The sequence below is a fragment of the Atractosteus spatula genome, chromosome 2, assembly GCF_055471065.1.
Source record: "Atractosteus spatula isolate fAtrSpa1 chromosome 2, fAtrSpa1.hap1, whole genome shotgun sequence".
NCBI classification, from domain to species: domain Eukaryota; kingdom Metazoa; phylum Chordata; class Actinopteri; order Semionotiformes; family Lepisosteidae; genus Atractosteus; species Atractosteus spatula.
In genome coordinates, this window is record NC_142707.1 from 47,452,437 (window position 1) to 47,469,771 (window position 17,335).

Sequence of the window (17,335 nt, forward strand, 5' to 3'; positions counted from 1 at the left end):
GCCTGATCCACATGTGCTACAGAAATATTTAGGTTATAATAATATAATCAATAATATCAATTAATTTAATATTATAATTAATATTATATTTCAAAGCTTTGGAAACATTGCATTCCCCATAGTATTAATTTGAAGGCTATTAGAAATGAATGAATACTGTACAGTATATCAATAAACACCAATCTTGCAGAATAACTGGCTTGGTGTGCTTTTATGTTTGATATGGTTTTCAACAGAAAAGGGGGAGGGTGAGGACAAAAAGGATGCTATTCAACGTACAATCATTAGTCTTCACCAATGTCTGCAATATTGGTCATTCATTCGATACGCAATTCTTGTATTGGATCTCCTTACTCACATGCAATGGGAGGTAAGAGAGTTAGTGTTGTACTGTAGTTCAGTAGTTGCTGAAATGGAGTCGTTGCAGTAATCATCATTAGCATCATGATGGTGGTATATGGGACAAATGCACGTGCAGAGCAAATGTGTGCCATGTTTCCCAGTAAGCGCACATCTTCTTAGTCTTAACTCGGCAAACCTTGAAAGTTTGATGTATTTTAAGCATCTTTAAAATTCATGTATGCCTTCTTTTATATTACACGGTCTCAACCATTCAGTATTTCAGTTTTCCCCACACATTTTTGTATTGAATGTTGCTTCAATATTGGAAACTCCCCAATGACACACAAGCAGTCACTGAAATATTTACTTTCTTAACCAGCCACATGGACATCTGGACCTTGGTGGCTGTGGCTCACGGCAAATCCAGCTGCATCTTCAACAGCACACACACTAGCAGGAGAAACGTTTGCAGTGTTACTACATGTACATTTCTTATGACAATTTTCACAAATACTCTACACAGCTACTGGAGGAGCTGATGGGAATTTCAGAAGAACCAAAGATAGCTTTCAGACCTCTAAGAAAGTTTCTTGGTATGTATTTTGAAGAGATCACAACAGGCAAATTGTTTTCTGCGTAAGTAGCCAGACAAAACAAAATCCATTACTCATTTTAAAATCTTCTAAAACTAGTTCCAACTAGAACTACTTTCCTTCAACTCTCAATTTAAGTTTTGAAGTTTTACTAGATATGTTGGTTTATAACAAAAAGACGTATAGCTCGCATAAACGTCCGTGCTATTAATTAAACTGTAATGGCCAGGAGTGGAGAACCAAACCGTTTTAAATTTCAGGCAGGTTTTGAATGACGACTTGCTTGGAATGACAACTTCATTCAGGTATTACCTCTGTAGAGTCTGTAGAACATCATACCAAAAAAAAAAACAAGATGGTCTTTCTGAAAAATGTAGATTCATTTTTTTTATATTAAAGATGAATTATAATTCCTAACAAACCTCAAAGACAAACTATTAGCAAAGAACTTAAAAATTACAGAAAAAAATGTGACTGTAGCATATGCTGATTAGAAGTAATGATGTCTCTAAGGAAGCCTAGGAAAGCTCAAATAATTTTTGAGATAAGGTCATTATTGTGATTATATTATTTTGTGAAATTTTGTCTCAAATCCTCCCTTGACAAGACATATATGCCAACTTTCTGGATCATTTGAGCTGGTCATGTCAATATAACGGTTGTTCTCCACAGAATTACCCATTAAACTCTTAAATAGTGCTGTTCAGGGTGTCATGGAATGAACCCGTTGTTCATGTGGTGCCTACTAGTAAACCTGCAAAAGATATCAGCCATATCCTTTAACCATGAAAATAACCGGCAAGGACACGCAGTATTGCATTTCTGTAACATTAAATTATTCAATTAATTTTCAATTCAATTACAGCTACTAAGAAACAACATTTAACGGACATACGTCATGTTTAAACTAACACTGAAGAAAGTGATTTGCAGTTAAGAGTGCCGAGAGAGGTATGAAATGTAAACAGTGAATACCAATTGACTTTCATATTTCATTAGTTTATTTATTTGATTGCATGTTGTCTTTTAGTATTTTTTAAGGAGATATATTAGTACATAACCATGTCACACAATACAACTTCTATTTTAAGATCTTCATTAAGCATATTACTATATTTGTGCTTGTAATGGATAATGCAAGAACACTGGTCCTCTTTATATTCAGTTTTAGAACAAATCCAGTAAGAGTATGATTGCATAAATATGTAATGCTTAATACCTGAAAATAAAGGTTAATGATGCAAAGTGAATTGTTAGAGATTTTTGACACTATGTTTTATCATCAATTTCTTCTGGGCATTTAAAAGACTAAAGCAGCACAAGATGTGTTGTGACCGTAATTTACTTTCGTATTAAGTTGCCACCTTGGTGCTGCTTAAGTTAGAAAATCTGTACATAGATGGACATTAGTTCATTTAAAATGACTATGGGTTTTTATTCTGTACCATGGATTACATAATTATTTCAGACTTGTTTCTCTTCTCACTACAGACAACAATAACACATAGCATTAACAGAAGAGGAGTCTGTGCCATATGAAATCCATCCATGACATTTCTAACCCCTTTATCCAATGCAGGGTTGGGGGGAGCCACAGCCAACCACAGCAAGCAATGGGCACAAAGCAGGGCATTTCCTAGACGGGACACCAAACCATCACAGGGCAGACACAGATACAAACACACTCATAGGGCCAATCTTCCCAGAGGCCAATTAACCTATGAGTGTTTCTTTGGACTGTGCAAGGAACCAGAGCACTGGGAGTAAACCCACATGAACACAGAGAGAACATACAAACTCCAATCAGGTGGTTAACCACCATGTTAACCACTGCTCCAAAATGCTGGCCTCTATAAGAGATCAATCACCAATATTCTGATTAAAATGTGTACATTTGCCTTTAGAAGAAAACATTTGTGGTATAGGTCTCAATTTAGATCTCCATGCAAGAAAGTCCCAATTTTCCTTCATGCCTGACACATTAATATGAACTTGCTTATTGATGAGACTCTTGATGAGCAGTTTGCCACACAATGAAACATGTCGGCTCACTCTCGAGGGGAGAAGAAAGACATTTTTCCTGTTTACATTGAGAAAGTCAGGAAAAAGGGAGCACCTACAGAAATAAAGGGAAAGATTTGCCCTAAGTGTAAGACAGCCTATACAGTGGAACTGTTCTGACCACTCCAACAGTGCATCTGTTCACTCTGCTTTAATATCTAATAACCAACTGCAGAAGGATGTGCCTTCAAACATTAATGGGTAAGCTGCAGAATTCTGGAAACGTCACAGATATGAAAAATGAAAAAATGAATAAATTAACCATCGTTTATATATATAACTTTTGGGCAGTGACCAAAGTGTCAATGTTTCAAGCTTGATTTATAAACAAGACAGAAGACTGTTCACAGGGGAATTGTGTGTGTGGTGCAGTTCACCTTTTTCACTTCTCCCGACATGAAAAAGAAAAAAAGAAAGCAGCTGAGCAAGTGTTTCACTGTCATCAAGTTCTGCCAGAATAAGCTGACTATGCACTTTGACGCAGACACATAACAAACATTGAAATAAGTAACTATATTTATAATACTGTGCATGAAATGATAATGTACTCGTGTGAGTGCTGGGGGGGTCTTTTTCTGTGATCATTTCTCCCAAAAGAAAAACATGAATCAAAAGCAAAGATGGTTGAGGATTCCTGCGATCGATATCTTATGACCCAGAACTACAGCCACCAGTCAAAAGGACAATATCAGCTTCAACCGATAGAACTACAGACTCATAGGCAGCAGTGTTTTTATTTAGAAATAAGTTCTCCAGCTCATTTAAACCCCTCTTGTGCTGACTGAATGGTGATTAGGGTTTTACCTGACGTCTGCTGGTGGGTTCTGGGAGAAAGGATTGAGTGAGCAGGCAAGAATCCGCACAACAGCCCCTGGGTGGTACGTTTCCATAACATCGATAGCCGTTGGATAAACGGGCTCTTCGAACGCAAGCTCTACAAAGTCCCGACTCTGAAAGGTAAGAGGAGTCCTTCGAAAGGCTTGGGGGGAGCTGGCACACTGCTCCCACCATTTTCCATACGTGCGAAACACAGCAGTCTGCGTAAAATCTCCGGAGCTAGGATACACATTGGGCATCCCGGCCAAGTTCCACATGGTGTAGGACATGCTGTTCTCACTGCCATAATGAGAACTGAAGTCGAGCACTTCTTTGGCAAACTGTTCCACTTCAACAGTGAGAGGTAGAGTGCGGTGGTTGGATTCAATGGCTCTGCGACTGTTCATGACTTCTCCTCTTGTTCCTGTCCTGGCTCGGCGCCGGAGACAGATATAGTAAAACATGCTCAGAACTGTTAGCATGGGGAACATTGGGCTGGAATTCGACTAGGTTGAAAGCAGCAGAGCCAGGCTGGATTTTGCCACATGCATAACCTGCAAGGTTAAAAGGAAAAACAGCATAAGAGCAGCAAAAGTAATATATGGTACTATAAGATAAGATAAGACCACTTTATCGGCCATATACAATTTCTTTTATTAGGAATTTGTCTTTTCCGATACCCCAGCTTGCTCTCCATGAGACACACAGACAGGGAGAGAAGCTTAAAGTCAGAGCACAGGGTCAGCCATTTATACAGCACCCTTGGAGCAGTTGGGGTTAAGGGCCTTGCTCAGGGGAACAACGGATAGGGATACGAACCTGCAACCTTCCAGCCACAGGCGCAGATCCTTAGCCACAGAGCCACCACTCCACCCATTTAGGTTACAATCTGAAATTTAAATTTAATCACCTAAAACTAGACAATCAGTAATGTACAAAATTAGGCTACATACTGGTACATGATAATGTCATGGTGGAGAGTTAATTTGACCTATGTTATTTTTCAGAAGTATCAGCACTGATAATTGAGCTATTTAAATGATAAGGCTACTTTAATTCATTAACATGTGCAGCAATGATGGGTCAAACTGTTCAAAATAGAATGTAAGTCTATTCACTAACTGTAAAAAGGACAAATTATACTCCCAAATCCAACAATGGAAAAAAAAAGTGCCTTTTCAACTTTTAAGTATTAAAAGCCCGGTACTGGTAAGTCGTTACTTTGAAAAACTATCTTCAATGCTTTGAAAACTATGAATTAAAACCAATGGCATGTGACTAAATGTTAGCTTCAGTTCAGAACCTAATAACTCTCCATACAGTTAAGCCACTTTCTATTTTTATCACATGTTCTACATAACGTCAATTAGTAACAAAACAAAAATATCAAAGTAAGATAATTAAACAGAAAACTATATAAGATTTTAAAAAACAACTGACAAGGGTGTCTTGAGAGGAAAAAAAAAACCAAAACCTTGCAAACAGTTCTGACTTGCCACTAACTCTTTGACAGCTGTTTATGTGATCACTGAACATGTTATGTGAAGACACACTTGAAGTGAACCTGATCAGGAATCCTTAAATAGCTCCCTCTCCATCTCCATCTCAGTACCTAAAAGGACCTAATAGCTTTCAATATCCCTTAAAATACAAACCGTAATGTTTATACTCATGTAGCTTTAACACAATGATTTGAAATGTACTGCAGACATGACTTCTTTCCAAGCAATTTTGATACTGCAATAAGACAAGCCAGCTAACACACAATATGTTTACAATCTTTCCAAATGCTGCTGGACATGTTGTGATTAGAGGTTATAGAGAACTGGACACAACAGGAAATGATGTTTAGGAGTGTCCAAGACTCACCGTTAGGAAGAGGACTGTGGGAGTAAAGAACCAGCTCCCTAGTCTTGTGGGAAGTGATTCCTGATTTAGAAACAGATGGCAATTCTTAGACCATGAACCTACTAGCAACCAAACAAGCTCGACTGTGACCTTTTTCAAGTTGTTATGTTCCACAGCGTAGTTAATGCTGTGCAAAAAAACCCTTCCTGCACTACCCAACCTTGCGTAGATAAAGGTACAGCACCGACTCCAGAGGAAATGCGGTAAATATGTAAAGTTTCCCCCCCCCAACAACGACAGATCATTCACAGAGAGCAAAACACATGGGCCAAGACAGCAGCTGTTCTCTGTGGTCAGCAACTTTGGCTAAATTATTCCCTTGGGGGCACTCAAATAAATTAGGCAATAATAGAATAACAGAAATAAAAATAACAGAAAAGGTATGATATTAGCTTTGGCTACAGTTAATTGACTTTTAAAGATTTTACTAATCAACTAAACTTATCACCATTCCTGACAATCCATGATACAATTTAAAACAATCTCCTAATTTGCTTAGAAGTGTCCTCTCATAGCAGATCAGTCAACCCTAAATGTCTACACCATCTCAGATATGTAATTAAACACATTGGCTATGGTGCAGCTACTTAACTTTGACCTGCTTGTCCAGTTAGGTTAGACTTAGAAATTTGGAGAGTTTCCATGGAAACATTTAAACAAACAATACAATAGTGATGAATCAACAAAGCAATTTGTTAAAACACAACACATTTATCATGAAATGGTCCAAAACCGTTTCAGTCCTCTGGAAAATAATGTTACCATACCTTAACATTAAGAGATTAACCAGATTAAAGCATTTTCATCTGAAACTCAACGCACATCTGGAAACTATGAACATTGCGCCGTGTGTTCCACCCGTGAAGTTAGCAGATGCAAATAAATGTCATATTATTCCAATGCGATTCCAAAGTTATAGATAACTATATATTTAATTAATTCTGAACTGTATGCTCCGCAAGGTAAATAACATAAAATGGAATATATGATTAAAACAATGTTAAACAATGTTTAATATCGCTCTTCAATTACGTTTTTATAATTTTACAATTAACTAAATGTGTGTGTTCAGCTTGTGTCTCGGTTTGGCAGTAGGCGTCAGCTAATAAACAACAGAATACTAAAATCTACATTTCCTATTTTAATTATGTTGTTCTTTAAGCTTGCCAAGCATTTTGCACCCATCCAAGGTATGAAACACACTGTCTCCGTCTTTACAATTTATTTTAGTCCAACCCTTTCACTCGTTGTACTTTAAAACGGGCAATAAAAAGTACCAAACTCTGGTAGAGATGACAATATCTGATTACGATTTCAACATGAATTTATAAACGTACCCCCAAAAACAAAGCAACAAAACAAAACGATATAACTACAGCTTTGCTTACGGTGTCAGTTTGGGTTAGCACTGCTAAATGCTTTTTTTTCTCGTTTGTTTACTAAAGTAGGAAGCATTTAGCTGGTGCAAGCCATTCCTGTTATTTACGAATTATACTTGACAGAGTCTGAATAAAAGAGGGATTCATTCACTATAACAAATAGCTTTCAACACAAAATACTTACAGCATTTACTAAACTTATGTCATAATATAAACTTGTCATATTTCCACCACTCTTCCTGCAACAACCCCCACCGGTACCACCTAACAGTGCACAGTTTACCTCAAGTTTCAACATCCGTTCATATCCGGTTACGGCAGTATCAAAGGATTGTGGGAATTGTAGTTCGTGTTTATCGTTGTTACTTCCGACGTCTTATTGTTTGATACAGACGGATTTGAGCAGTAAATAATGAACTTTTAAAGTGTAAATGTCAGTTACTTAAGAAACATTTTTTTTACGTAATGTCATCATTGTTAAGATGTGGCTGTGTTACAGGTTTCTACTGGTGGGTGCATTAACTGATTTATATAGACAACGGGGCTACAAGTAAAAGGCTAAATTCAGGGTAAATTTCTAAAATAAGGGCCGATATACCTGTATATTTTCTATCTATATCAAATATCAATTACATCCCTAATAAATGCAAAGCACTTTTGAAATTCCTTCAAAGCCTTGTTTTGTTAGTTCATGATATAATTTGTGATATAATTGTTGTTCCAAATGTGTCGAGAGCGTCTCTGCCCTCATCAGGAATCTAATATGGCCATTCACAGACAGCTGTGGCTTCAAAGCCACACAGCGACATGTCTTAGACAGCAGAGAGCTCCATTACCCCAACAGGCAGGACCTTCTGTTGCAGGAGAATTCAACACCACTCAGTTTCCAAGGGTCCAATAAGTCCTGTCACACAAAGACAATCTCATAGTTCGGAAGAAAATCCCCTTTTCGTGCTGGTGTAAATTTTAGCAGTAATGCACTACAATTTCCAGTGTCAGTTCATGTGTACTGAGCGGCTTCCACAATAGTTAATCTATCATGGCAGTAAAAGCAAACCAAAAATGTGCTTTCCATTTTTTTCATTATATCCATGCCATATCTCTAAGATGCTGCTCAAGACAGTTAATCCAGTATTTCACTTTAGCTCAAAGGTTAATGTGTGAATGCTTATATGCCAATAGAATATTTGATATGCGCTAAGAACAGGTAAACAAAACAAAAAAAATAGTTAAAAAGACAAATCTAAGTCTTTTTCAGGTAGAGTCAAATAACAGGTGTGCCCCAGAACTGTTCTGCCTGCTTCAGCCTCATATGCACTGAAACACACTCTCAACAGCAGGTGTGTCTCCCAAAACAAACCAAATTTGGCTCAACAGCATAGCCTTCTGGGTATTTTAGTTCTTACCAGTTTTTCTGCTCTTCAGAGGACTGCTATTCTCCGCAACAGTGGTATCAAGAGCATGGAGTTCCCTAAGAGTGATAGCCTAAACAATGGCCTGGCCCCATATTCCATCGAAATTCAGACAAGTCTCTACTGTACATCGGTTGCCTATAAAGTCACATATTCAATACAAGATATTGTTACTGACATTTAAGGCTTTGAATTATCAAAATGATACATTTCTAAAAGCCTTCTTGTTTACACTCCCTCTCGTAGGCTCTTTTCAGTTGAGAATGGTTCTTCGCTCACTGTAGCTAGAATAAAATCTCGGTCTTTTGGTGACCATTTTTAACCTGTCACTTCTCCTTTGTTGTGGAATGCCCTTCCTCTGACTCTTTGGGATACAAATTCTTTATCTCTCTTCAAAGCAAGTTCAAAACTCACCTTTTTACTGGGGCCTATGTCTGATTTCTCATATTCTATCCTGTTTTTGTTTAATTTTTTCTTTTACTTTTTATTGTGCTTGTTTTTCTTTGTCACAATATACAGTGTCTTACAGTGTCTTAAGGTCTGGAAAGGCACTTTCCATAAAATAAAAGGTTTTCTTTTTCAGTTCCACCCAAGCCCCCTTTGAGCAGTGTTCTGGGGTGTTGCTGACTCTGTAATTTTTGGACATTTTCTCCCATCTCTAACCCTGTACTCTATAACTCTTTCGGTGTTGGCATTGTGGCATCTACTTACCTGGTTGCTCAGACTGGAGGGATGGCCTGATCTACTGAATACTGAAGTCTGAATGCTTTCCATTTCTCAAGGATCAACTTCATCAGGCTCACCAGACCCTTTATACCCTTCTGATCTGGGTGATTAGCCAGCTTTATCCCTGAATTGTCTGGAAAGCTCCTCGGTCTTCATGCTTGCTTGAAATTTACCACCTGCCTGAGGGATCTTACAAACACAGGTGTATTTATTCTGAAATCATATGATGATCATACCCTGATAATTGCAGACAGAGACCACTTAACTACTTGCCACAGCAAAGGACTGGAAGACTTATACAGTCAGGACATTTCCATTTTTCTTTCATATTAATCATCTGTTTTTTTCTTTTTCTGTACATTTTTTGCTTTGAATCTGTAGAGCAGGTTTAACATATATTAAATTTAAATGCTGATTGAAAGTGTCATGACTGCAAAACCTTAAAGCCACAAAAGATGAAAACAGTCAAGGGTCCGAATACGTTTGCCAGGGTTGTATGCTACTCTGTATGTTAAGTGTTTAATCAAATTCACATTGGTAATGTTGTCATTAAAATGCATCTTCTGAATGTGAAACAAAAAAGGTGAACGCCATTATTAAGAGAACAATTACCCAGCCAGAATGCTGTCGTTTTTGTGTATGAAAGGTTAAGAAATAAAGGGATGAGAAACCTGAAGTCCCATCTCCTTCCGTTTCAGTAGTTTCTCATCGATCAACATCTGATTAAGACCCGAGGAAACAGGAGACAGGAATTCTAATCAAACCCAAAAACACAAGTTCTCCATGGCCACCCAGGGCTGGGGTTATGTGGGATATTGGATCCAGATTTCATGATTGAAGGTACAATCTAAAAGAATGCACAGGAAGGCCCAAGCCTGAATCCTGCCGACAAGCAAAACTTTCTGCATCTTGAGTGGATTATCTGATGTGAACATTGAAACTATGCGGTATTGAAAGAAGGTAAATGGAAAATGTCGACTTTAGTTGAATTATCTCATTATTCTTTTTTTTTTTCCTCAAGCAGACCCTTCTAAAACCTTCCTCTAGTGCCATATTTCCTGCGTATGTATTTATGGAGCTGAGGCTTACTGTACCCCTGCATTCAGCAATTGGCTCTGTGGAATGTTGATATCCTGCCCCGTTCCTGACCTTGAGGGCTTTTTGTACACAGTTTCACTCCCTTCTTAAATCCTAAAAATATTATATTACCAAACACAAAGCCTTTCACAAAAATCATTGTTTGATATGTTGAATAAAACATTTGTCAATCAAAAATCTCTAAGAATGTGCCGATGTGACATTTATTCTTTCATAAATCAACCAAGTCTCCTGTGGCTTGCCTTTTCCTTCTCTTTTGAAACACGGCTAGGGGCACATATCATACTAGGGGCCATGTTGATGATTGCCAGTCACGATTCCTGCCTTGTTTACTATAATGAGGAGAGTAATAAATTCATGTGACCATTCTTGGCTGGCATTTGCATAGATGAATGATTTGTCCAGTCATTTGCTCTCCAGTGGTTTGAGCCCCTATTGTCAGTACAAAGAGCATTCAGTCTCTCTGGAATCCACAGTGGCCAATCTGTCATTAGCAAACATCCTGTGCCAGGAATGATTCAGACAATTACAATTGAATAAATAAACTCCTTCAAAAAAACACATTTTAGAGGATGGCTCCAAACATCAAAACTTTTAAGTGAATTGCTGACATTTCTACAACAGTCAAAGAGCTGTTTCTTATTTTAAAATAGAAACAAAAGGCCTTTTTTTTTACAGGTTTGATTGCTTTCCTGCATTGTGGCTTTTGAAATGATGTGTCAGCTATGTATTCTTAATTCCAGTGGTTAATATGTAAATACAAAGGATTAGGTTTTGTTGTAAATTCTTGTATTTTATGCATACTATACATTTTTTAGACATTTGGAATCTTAAAAAGGGTATTAACTGTTTACTGTACATTCAGACTTGTATTGAGGACACTCAATACAAGATAGAGACAGATATCTTGATAACACCATATGCTGTAGATTTCCCTCCTGTCCTTATAGTAGAACAGCTCCAGTATGCAAGATTCCTATTACACCATGTCAAAAACACAGCATGATATTCTTTCAAGGCTCTTTCCATCATGTACTGTAGGTGGATTTTCTGTCCATTCCTTTCTACACTTTCTAGGCCTCCACCAACGTACAGGAGTAATGCTTATTTTAAGTTTGTCCATGTCATGCAGTTTGGTTTCAGTTGACGAGCCCAGCTGAGAAAATTATCTCGGAATCCTCCAAAATGTTGCCTGTGGTTTGTCTCTTCTGTGTTTTTGTATCGTTGAAATTTCAATCAATCAGCCCACGAGCAATAGATTATTTTTATATATGTGTGCATGTAATCAACTTTCAATCTAGCATGCACCTCCAAGCCCTGCAATGTTAATACATTTCAAATTAACATTCAATTGTATTTTGAAACCACCTTTTCAAACCACTTTATCCAATACAGAGTCGCAGGAGAGCCAGAGCCTAACCCTGCAATCTACTGTATGGGCACATGATGGGACAAACCCTGGACAGGATGCCAGTCCATTGTAGGGCAGACACAAACACACACACTCACACTAGGGACAATTTACGCAGATCCAGCCTTGTAAAAATAATCATCATCAACTGCACTCGCTGTTTGACAGCAACCATAAGACTTGTGGGTTGTAATTTCCTCCAAACGTCTTGTGATGCTGTGTAGAAAAAAAGGAGTTTGCATCATACCAAAGCACATGCTGATCACAAAAATACTGCTTTGCGTACCTTAAGTGATTTTTGCTTGAGATGTTTTTTCCTGTGATTTTTAGGTGAGCTCTGTTTCCATGAACAAGCTGATAATTACAATGATGCACTATTTAGTCAACTATAGTCATCCCAGAATCATTTTTCTTCAAATACCTATGTGCTATTAAAATACCTATGTGATAATATAAAGACCTATGTGTTTTAAATTATCAAAATTCTTTTGATAATTTAAGGTTACTAAAGAGTAAACTTTCCATGTCATCCACATGGTGGGGAGTTTGTAATACTATATCTTTTATCTCTTTTTCAATTTTTATACCATAAGACACTGTCCATTGTTACGAAAGGGTTTTGAAAGTTCTGTATGTTCTTTCTTGTTTTACATTCATAATTAATTTTCCTTCACAATCTTCCATGTTGTGTTATATAGTTTTAATGTACTACATTATTAGATACAAGTAATCCTAAAAAATAATTTTAAATAATCAATGATTTTTCTAATTTTCTCATTTTCAATCATGAAACAAGCGATTCATGCTGAATAGAGTACTTAGTTTAGTAGTTTAGTTATATACATTATACAGTATATAAACATAATTCTAGCTTGTATTTTAAGAAAAACCTGTATCAGTTACTGTATATCAACACATTATTTTGTTGAGCTTTATTCCATTATAGAGGCTGTCAATATGTTTGACATGACTGCAGACAGATAGGTTTATATTTTATTCTTCTGTGAAATCTCTACCATCATTATCTTCCAACTTTGTTCTAAAGGAGAAAATCCATGAAAAATAGTCCAAATAAAACACCATAATTTTAGTAAACCAGTTTTTTTAAACATGAAAAAGACTTGTCTGCTTTAAATATTAGTGAAAATGACAGCTGTCCTCTGAGTCATTTTGTCACTTTCCCTACTGAGAGATAAGATTCATACGCTGCTCCAGCATGTAATGCTACTGTCAGTACTTGTGAATTTCCATAAATCATTCAACACTTATTAAAAAGAGCATCAAGCCATTTTTTCCCACTGTTACTCTATTGTACCTATTTTTTTCTTTTCCTTTTTATTTTAAAGTGAAATGTTGGGGAAGACAGTGGGTGGCAGTAACATCCACTAATGTTTCTTTTAGCTTTTACTTTACTAGTAATGTACAATGTACGATTGTAATTGTTTTTTAAACTTATGATCATTTTGGAACATACTAAAACTGAACTAGTAGTAACTCCAGTTTAGTGGAATTTGGCTCACACCTTAGGAGGCAGCTCTGAGAACTCAGCTGCAAATGCGGTGACAGCAGAGAAAATACCGCATCGTGTTGATCAGCTAGATGTCAGAATGCATGCCTGGGTTATTGTGTTCCTCTCCTGGTTGAAAACACCATCTTGTTACCCAGATTTTCTAACTTTGATAACATCGGGGTTAATTTCCAAGCTTTTTCTTTGGTATCATGTCAAATAATAAGCTTAGCCAGATAGGTACTTTACTGTTCTGGTATCATACAGGTATGTGCTATAGGCACATTCTACGCTAGAAGATCACTGTTAAAATAAAAGTGAGCTACACTGGTCCATTTAAACATTCTGTAAATATTTTACGCTGTGGTATATCATACCACCACCATGTGGTATATCTTGAATCTCATCTACACAGTTTTCACTGTATTTAGCATTGCACTACTTGTATATATTGCATACACCATGGACACATAGCAGCTCTATTCATATTGAGTTTTATTCAATTTCTGTTACATCTATTATTATGTTACCATATTTTTTGTAACCTTAATTTTGTGATTGTAACCTTAATTTGTGATTTTTGTGATTTTTGTGATTCTTGTGATTTTTGTGAGCTCGCAGAAAAGACATTTCATTGCCAGCAACTACTGCTGCATGCTGTATTGTTGTGCATTTGATAAATAAACTTTGATTTGAAAAAAAAATTAATACAACAGAATTTGAATTCTAGGTTTATTAAACCAAGCAGGATATGTCTCTAGTGTCTAGTGGCAGTATATTTATATGTGAATGGAATAAAAACACTTTAGTCCCCATAATTTCTGCTGTTAATTCCACTATTGTCAAACCTAAAAATATGTGTCAGAAGGGATCTGTGTTTTCTCACCCAATCACCTTCATACTTGATAAAGTCTGCATTACAGTACTGTGACGATCTGCAGATGCACATACTTGAGTCTTCTACACCCTGCATATTGGTACTCAAGAGCATCACATTATCTGCAGTACATGCAAGAGGATGGCTGAATAACAAAGTTATTTGGTTATTAAATTCATTTTGAAAATACATGTATCATTTGAGAGCTTTGTAAATGAAACAAGTCAAAATGAAACAACTTCACATTTGGTATGGGACGAAAGTGAATATTTTGTTTTTAAAGACATTCCTAAATTCTCTTATACTGAAATTACCATTTTAAAGACAGGTGTTTAACAAATAAACTTCTTGGCTACTTATGACAACTTCTTGGTTACCGGTATTTCACACTCAAGCAAGAGCACATTCTTTTGAAGTGAACCATGTGTGTTTTGTGCAATAGGAACATTATATTATCACAAAATCATTTAAACATATGCAGTTTATAACACCCTAACACCCTGGTGCAGTATAAAATTAAAATAAAACCAACAAATAAAAGAGGAACAACACCAGATTCCTCCACCTCATTAGGATGAATTCACTAGAAATATGATTTTGTTAACCAACTTTCACTGCCTGCCTGTTGATCCACATGCACCAAATGCATCCTGACACCTTGTGATTACCATGTGAAAGCCTTTAAAAGCTCTGTGTTTGTGTCTCAACTAAAGTAACTTTCATTAATTTTTGTGAAAGTTTGATTTTTAAACATGAACTTAAGAGTCTCCTTGATTTCTGTACATAAGGTACATATTTGTAGAATCATATTTCTACATTTGTAGAATCTATAAAATGCACAAATATTTTCTAGGTTTCATAAAATAAAATAAGAGAGGAATGTACTTTTTTATGTCTGCTGTTTGAAGAAAACGTCCAGCAAGCCAAGTGCACTGTGTCCATTCAAACCAAGTACTAACAAGTGAAACTAAATTTTTTATGCCTGGTAACTTAGTCAGTTTAGCTGCAGTGCAGCATGTAGTCCTGATTGACTGTAAAAGGTGCTGTCAGCTTGTACAGGCATCACTGTCGAGAGCTCATGTCATCTGTCAGTGTCTGTTCCAGCTCAGTGTACCACACACAGGCAGTGCACTCTTGCTTTCCATTTGATAACATGCTGCCAAAAGTATGTTACTGTCTCATCACTCTTTCCCCAGCTGTCAAAACTAGTGGTAAATAATTAATTTATCCCTATTTGCCTTTTTGAAGAAGCCACAAATGAGGCAGTTCTACTGTGTACTGTTTAGGTTTTAAAGTGATTCTTTAAACCAAAAAAACAATCATATGGAACTGCCCTAAGGGTCATCATTACATTATTTGTGTAGATATTAATTGGCAACTTATTTGGGATCTGTCTTTAGTCATTCAGCGAAGAATTTAAAAAACAGAATGAACGACAAATAATTAATAATTATAATAATTGCTTACACTTATATAGCGCTTTTCTGTACTCTCCACTCAGAGCGCTATACAGGTAATGGTGACTCTCCTCCACCACCAGCAATGTGCAGCATCCACCTGGATGATGTGACACCAGCCGTAGTGCGCCAGAACGCTCCCCACACACCAGCTATCAGTGGGGAGGAGAACAGAGTGATGAAGCCAATTCATAGATGGGGATTATTAGGAGGCCATGATTGGTAAAGGCCAATGGGAAATTAGGCCAGGAAGCCAGGGTAACACCCTTACTCTTTTTAAGAAACGCCCAGGGATTTTTAATGACCATAGAGACTCAGGACCTCAGTTTTACATCTCATTAGAAGGACAATGCCTTTTTACAGCATAGTGTCCACATCACTATACTGGAGTTTTAGGACCCACACTGACTGCACGGTGAGTGCCCCATGCTGGCCCCACTAACTACTCTTCCAGCAGCAGTTTTCCCCAGGAGGTCTCCTATCGAGGTACTGACCAGGCTCACACCTGCTTAGCTTCAGTGGGTTGCCAGTTGTGAGTTGCAGGGTGATAGATCTGCTGAACATATCAATATTCAGTGCCTTGCAAATGTATTCACTGCCTTCTAATGATGTTCCATTTTATTGAATTACAAGTGAAACATACTTATTTTTACATCAATATAATATTGTTAATCAAATGTTGAATGATCAAACTAAACACTAGTGGGTGAAATATGTTGTCTGCACAATCTGCAAAGAAAAATCCAAAATATGTTATGTTCATAAGTATTCATCCCCCCCAGTGTCAATACCTGATGGAAGCATCTTTTGCAGCAATTACAGGTGCATATTACTATGAATAAATCTCTACCAACTTTATATACTAGGCTGGTGCATCTTTCTTTCATTCTTCTTTGCAAACTTGCTCAAATTCTGTCAAGTTAGTCGGGGATTGGTGATAGACAGAATCCATGCATGTATACAGGATTTTTTTTTATATAGATAAAGTATAAAAAAGCAGAACTAATATCTTTACCTTATAAAAGTATATCATCTAAATAGAAACATTGCTGAATGAAAAATTAATTCTCTTTGTGTGAGATGACATTTGTTTACATAATGACTAGAACACCTCCACAGATGCATGCTGTATAATGAAAAGTCTGAACTCTGAATGATCATTAGCTGAAAAGGATTGATTATGGGAGTCATTCTTCACCTGAATGATGCACAGCAGTGGCAGTCTTTATGTCACTATTATCACTGTAATACCGAGTATGAGAGCCTGCTGCCATTGGTGTGCAGGTCCAGAAAATTATTAGTCAAGCACTCAGGTCTCTTGTGTTCTTCCACGTGTCAGCTGTTAATCCTTCCTCATTAGGAAATCTGTCTGAAAGGTTCCTAGTGAACATTTTTTGATGGAAGGAGGATGTCTTTTTTGTTCTATGTGAATTGAAATGAGTGTCATCACACACTGTATAGATCAATTACCTCTCAATCACCAGGCTTAAAGGAAACTGAACCTGTATTTCAGGCTTTGCTTTGGGCGAGAATTGCACTAATACTAGATACAGTTGGCTAAAGTGAAGACCCTCTAAAACCTTAAGGCTAGACATGATCTGAAGGACATAATTTGTGCTGTCTTTCCTTGATATTGATTAAGGTTTTCACTTATGGGAACTATGATGATCTGATTATATTCTCATGCTTGCAAGTTAGAATATTGTGGAGATATATAAGACTGAACACAATATAATTCATTGGCCCTT

General features: G+C 36.9%; 1 protein-coding gene across 3 annotated transcripts in view; it reads right to left on the reverse strand.

Moving 5' to 3' along the window:
- fbxl4 (F-box and leucine-rich repeat protein 4) overlaps positions 1-7,371 on the reverse strand; it is a 30,830-nt gene extending 23,459 nt beyond the window's left edge. Inside the window, exons 1-3 of one of the 3 annotated variants that reach the window (XM_088909460.1) lie at positions 7,284-7,356; positions 5,682-5,741; positions 3,801-4,366 (exon numbers count right to left, since the gene is read on the reverse strand). In XM_088909460.1, coding sequence (XP_088765586.1) covers positions 3,801-4,303 — 503 coding nt within the window. In that variant the 5' untranslated portion in view covers positions 4,304-4,366; positions 5,682-5,741; positions 7,284-7,356. Of the gene's footprint in view, positions 1-3,800; positions 4,367-4,631; positions 5,657-5,681; positions 5,742-7,283 lie in introns of those variants that run through there. The other 2 variants (XM_088909459.1, XM_088909462.1) reach the window with 2 other exon arrangements.
- Positions 7,372-17,335: the final 9,964 nt, after the last annotated feature.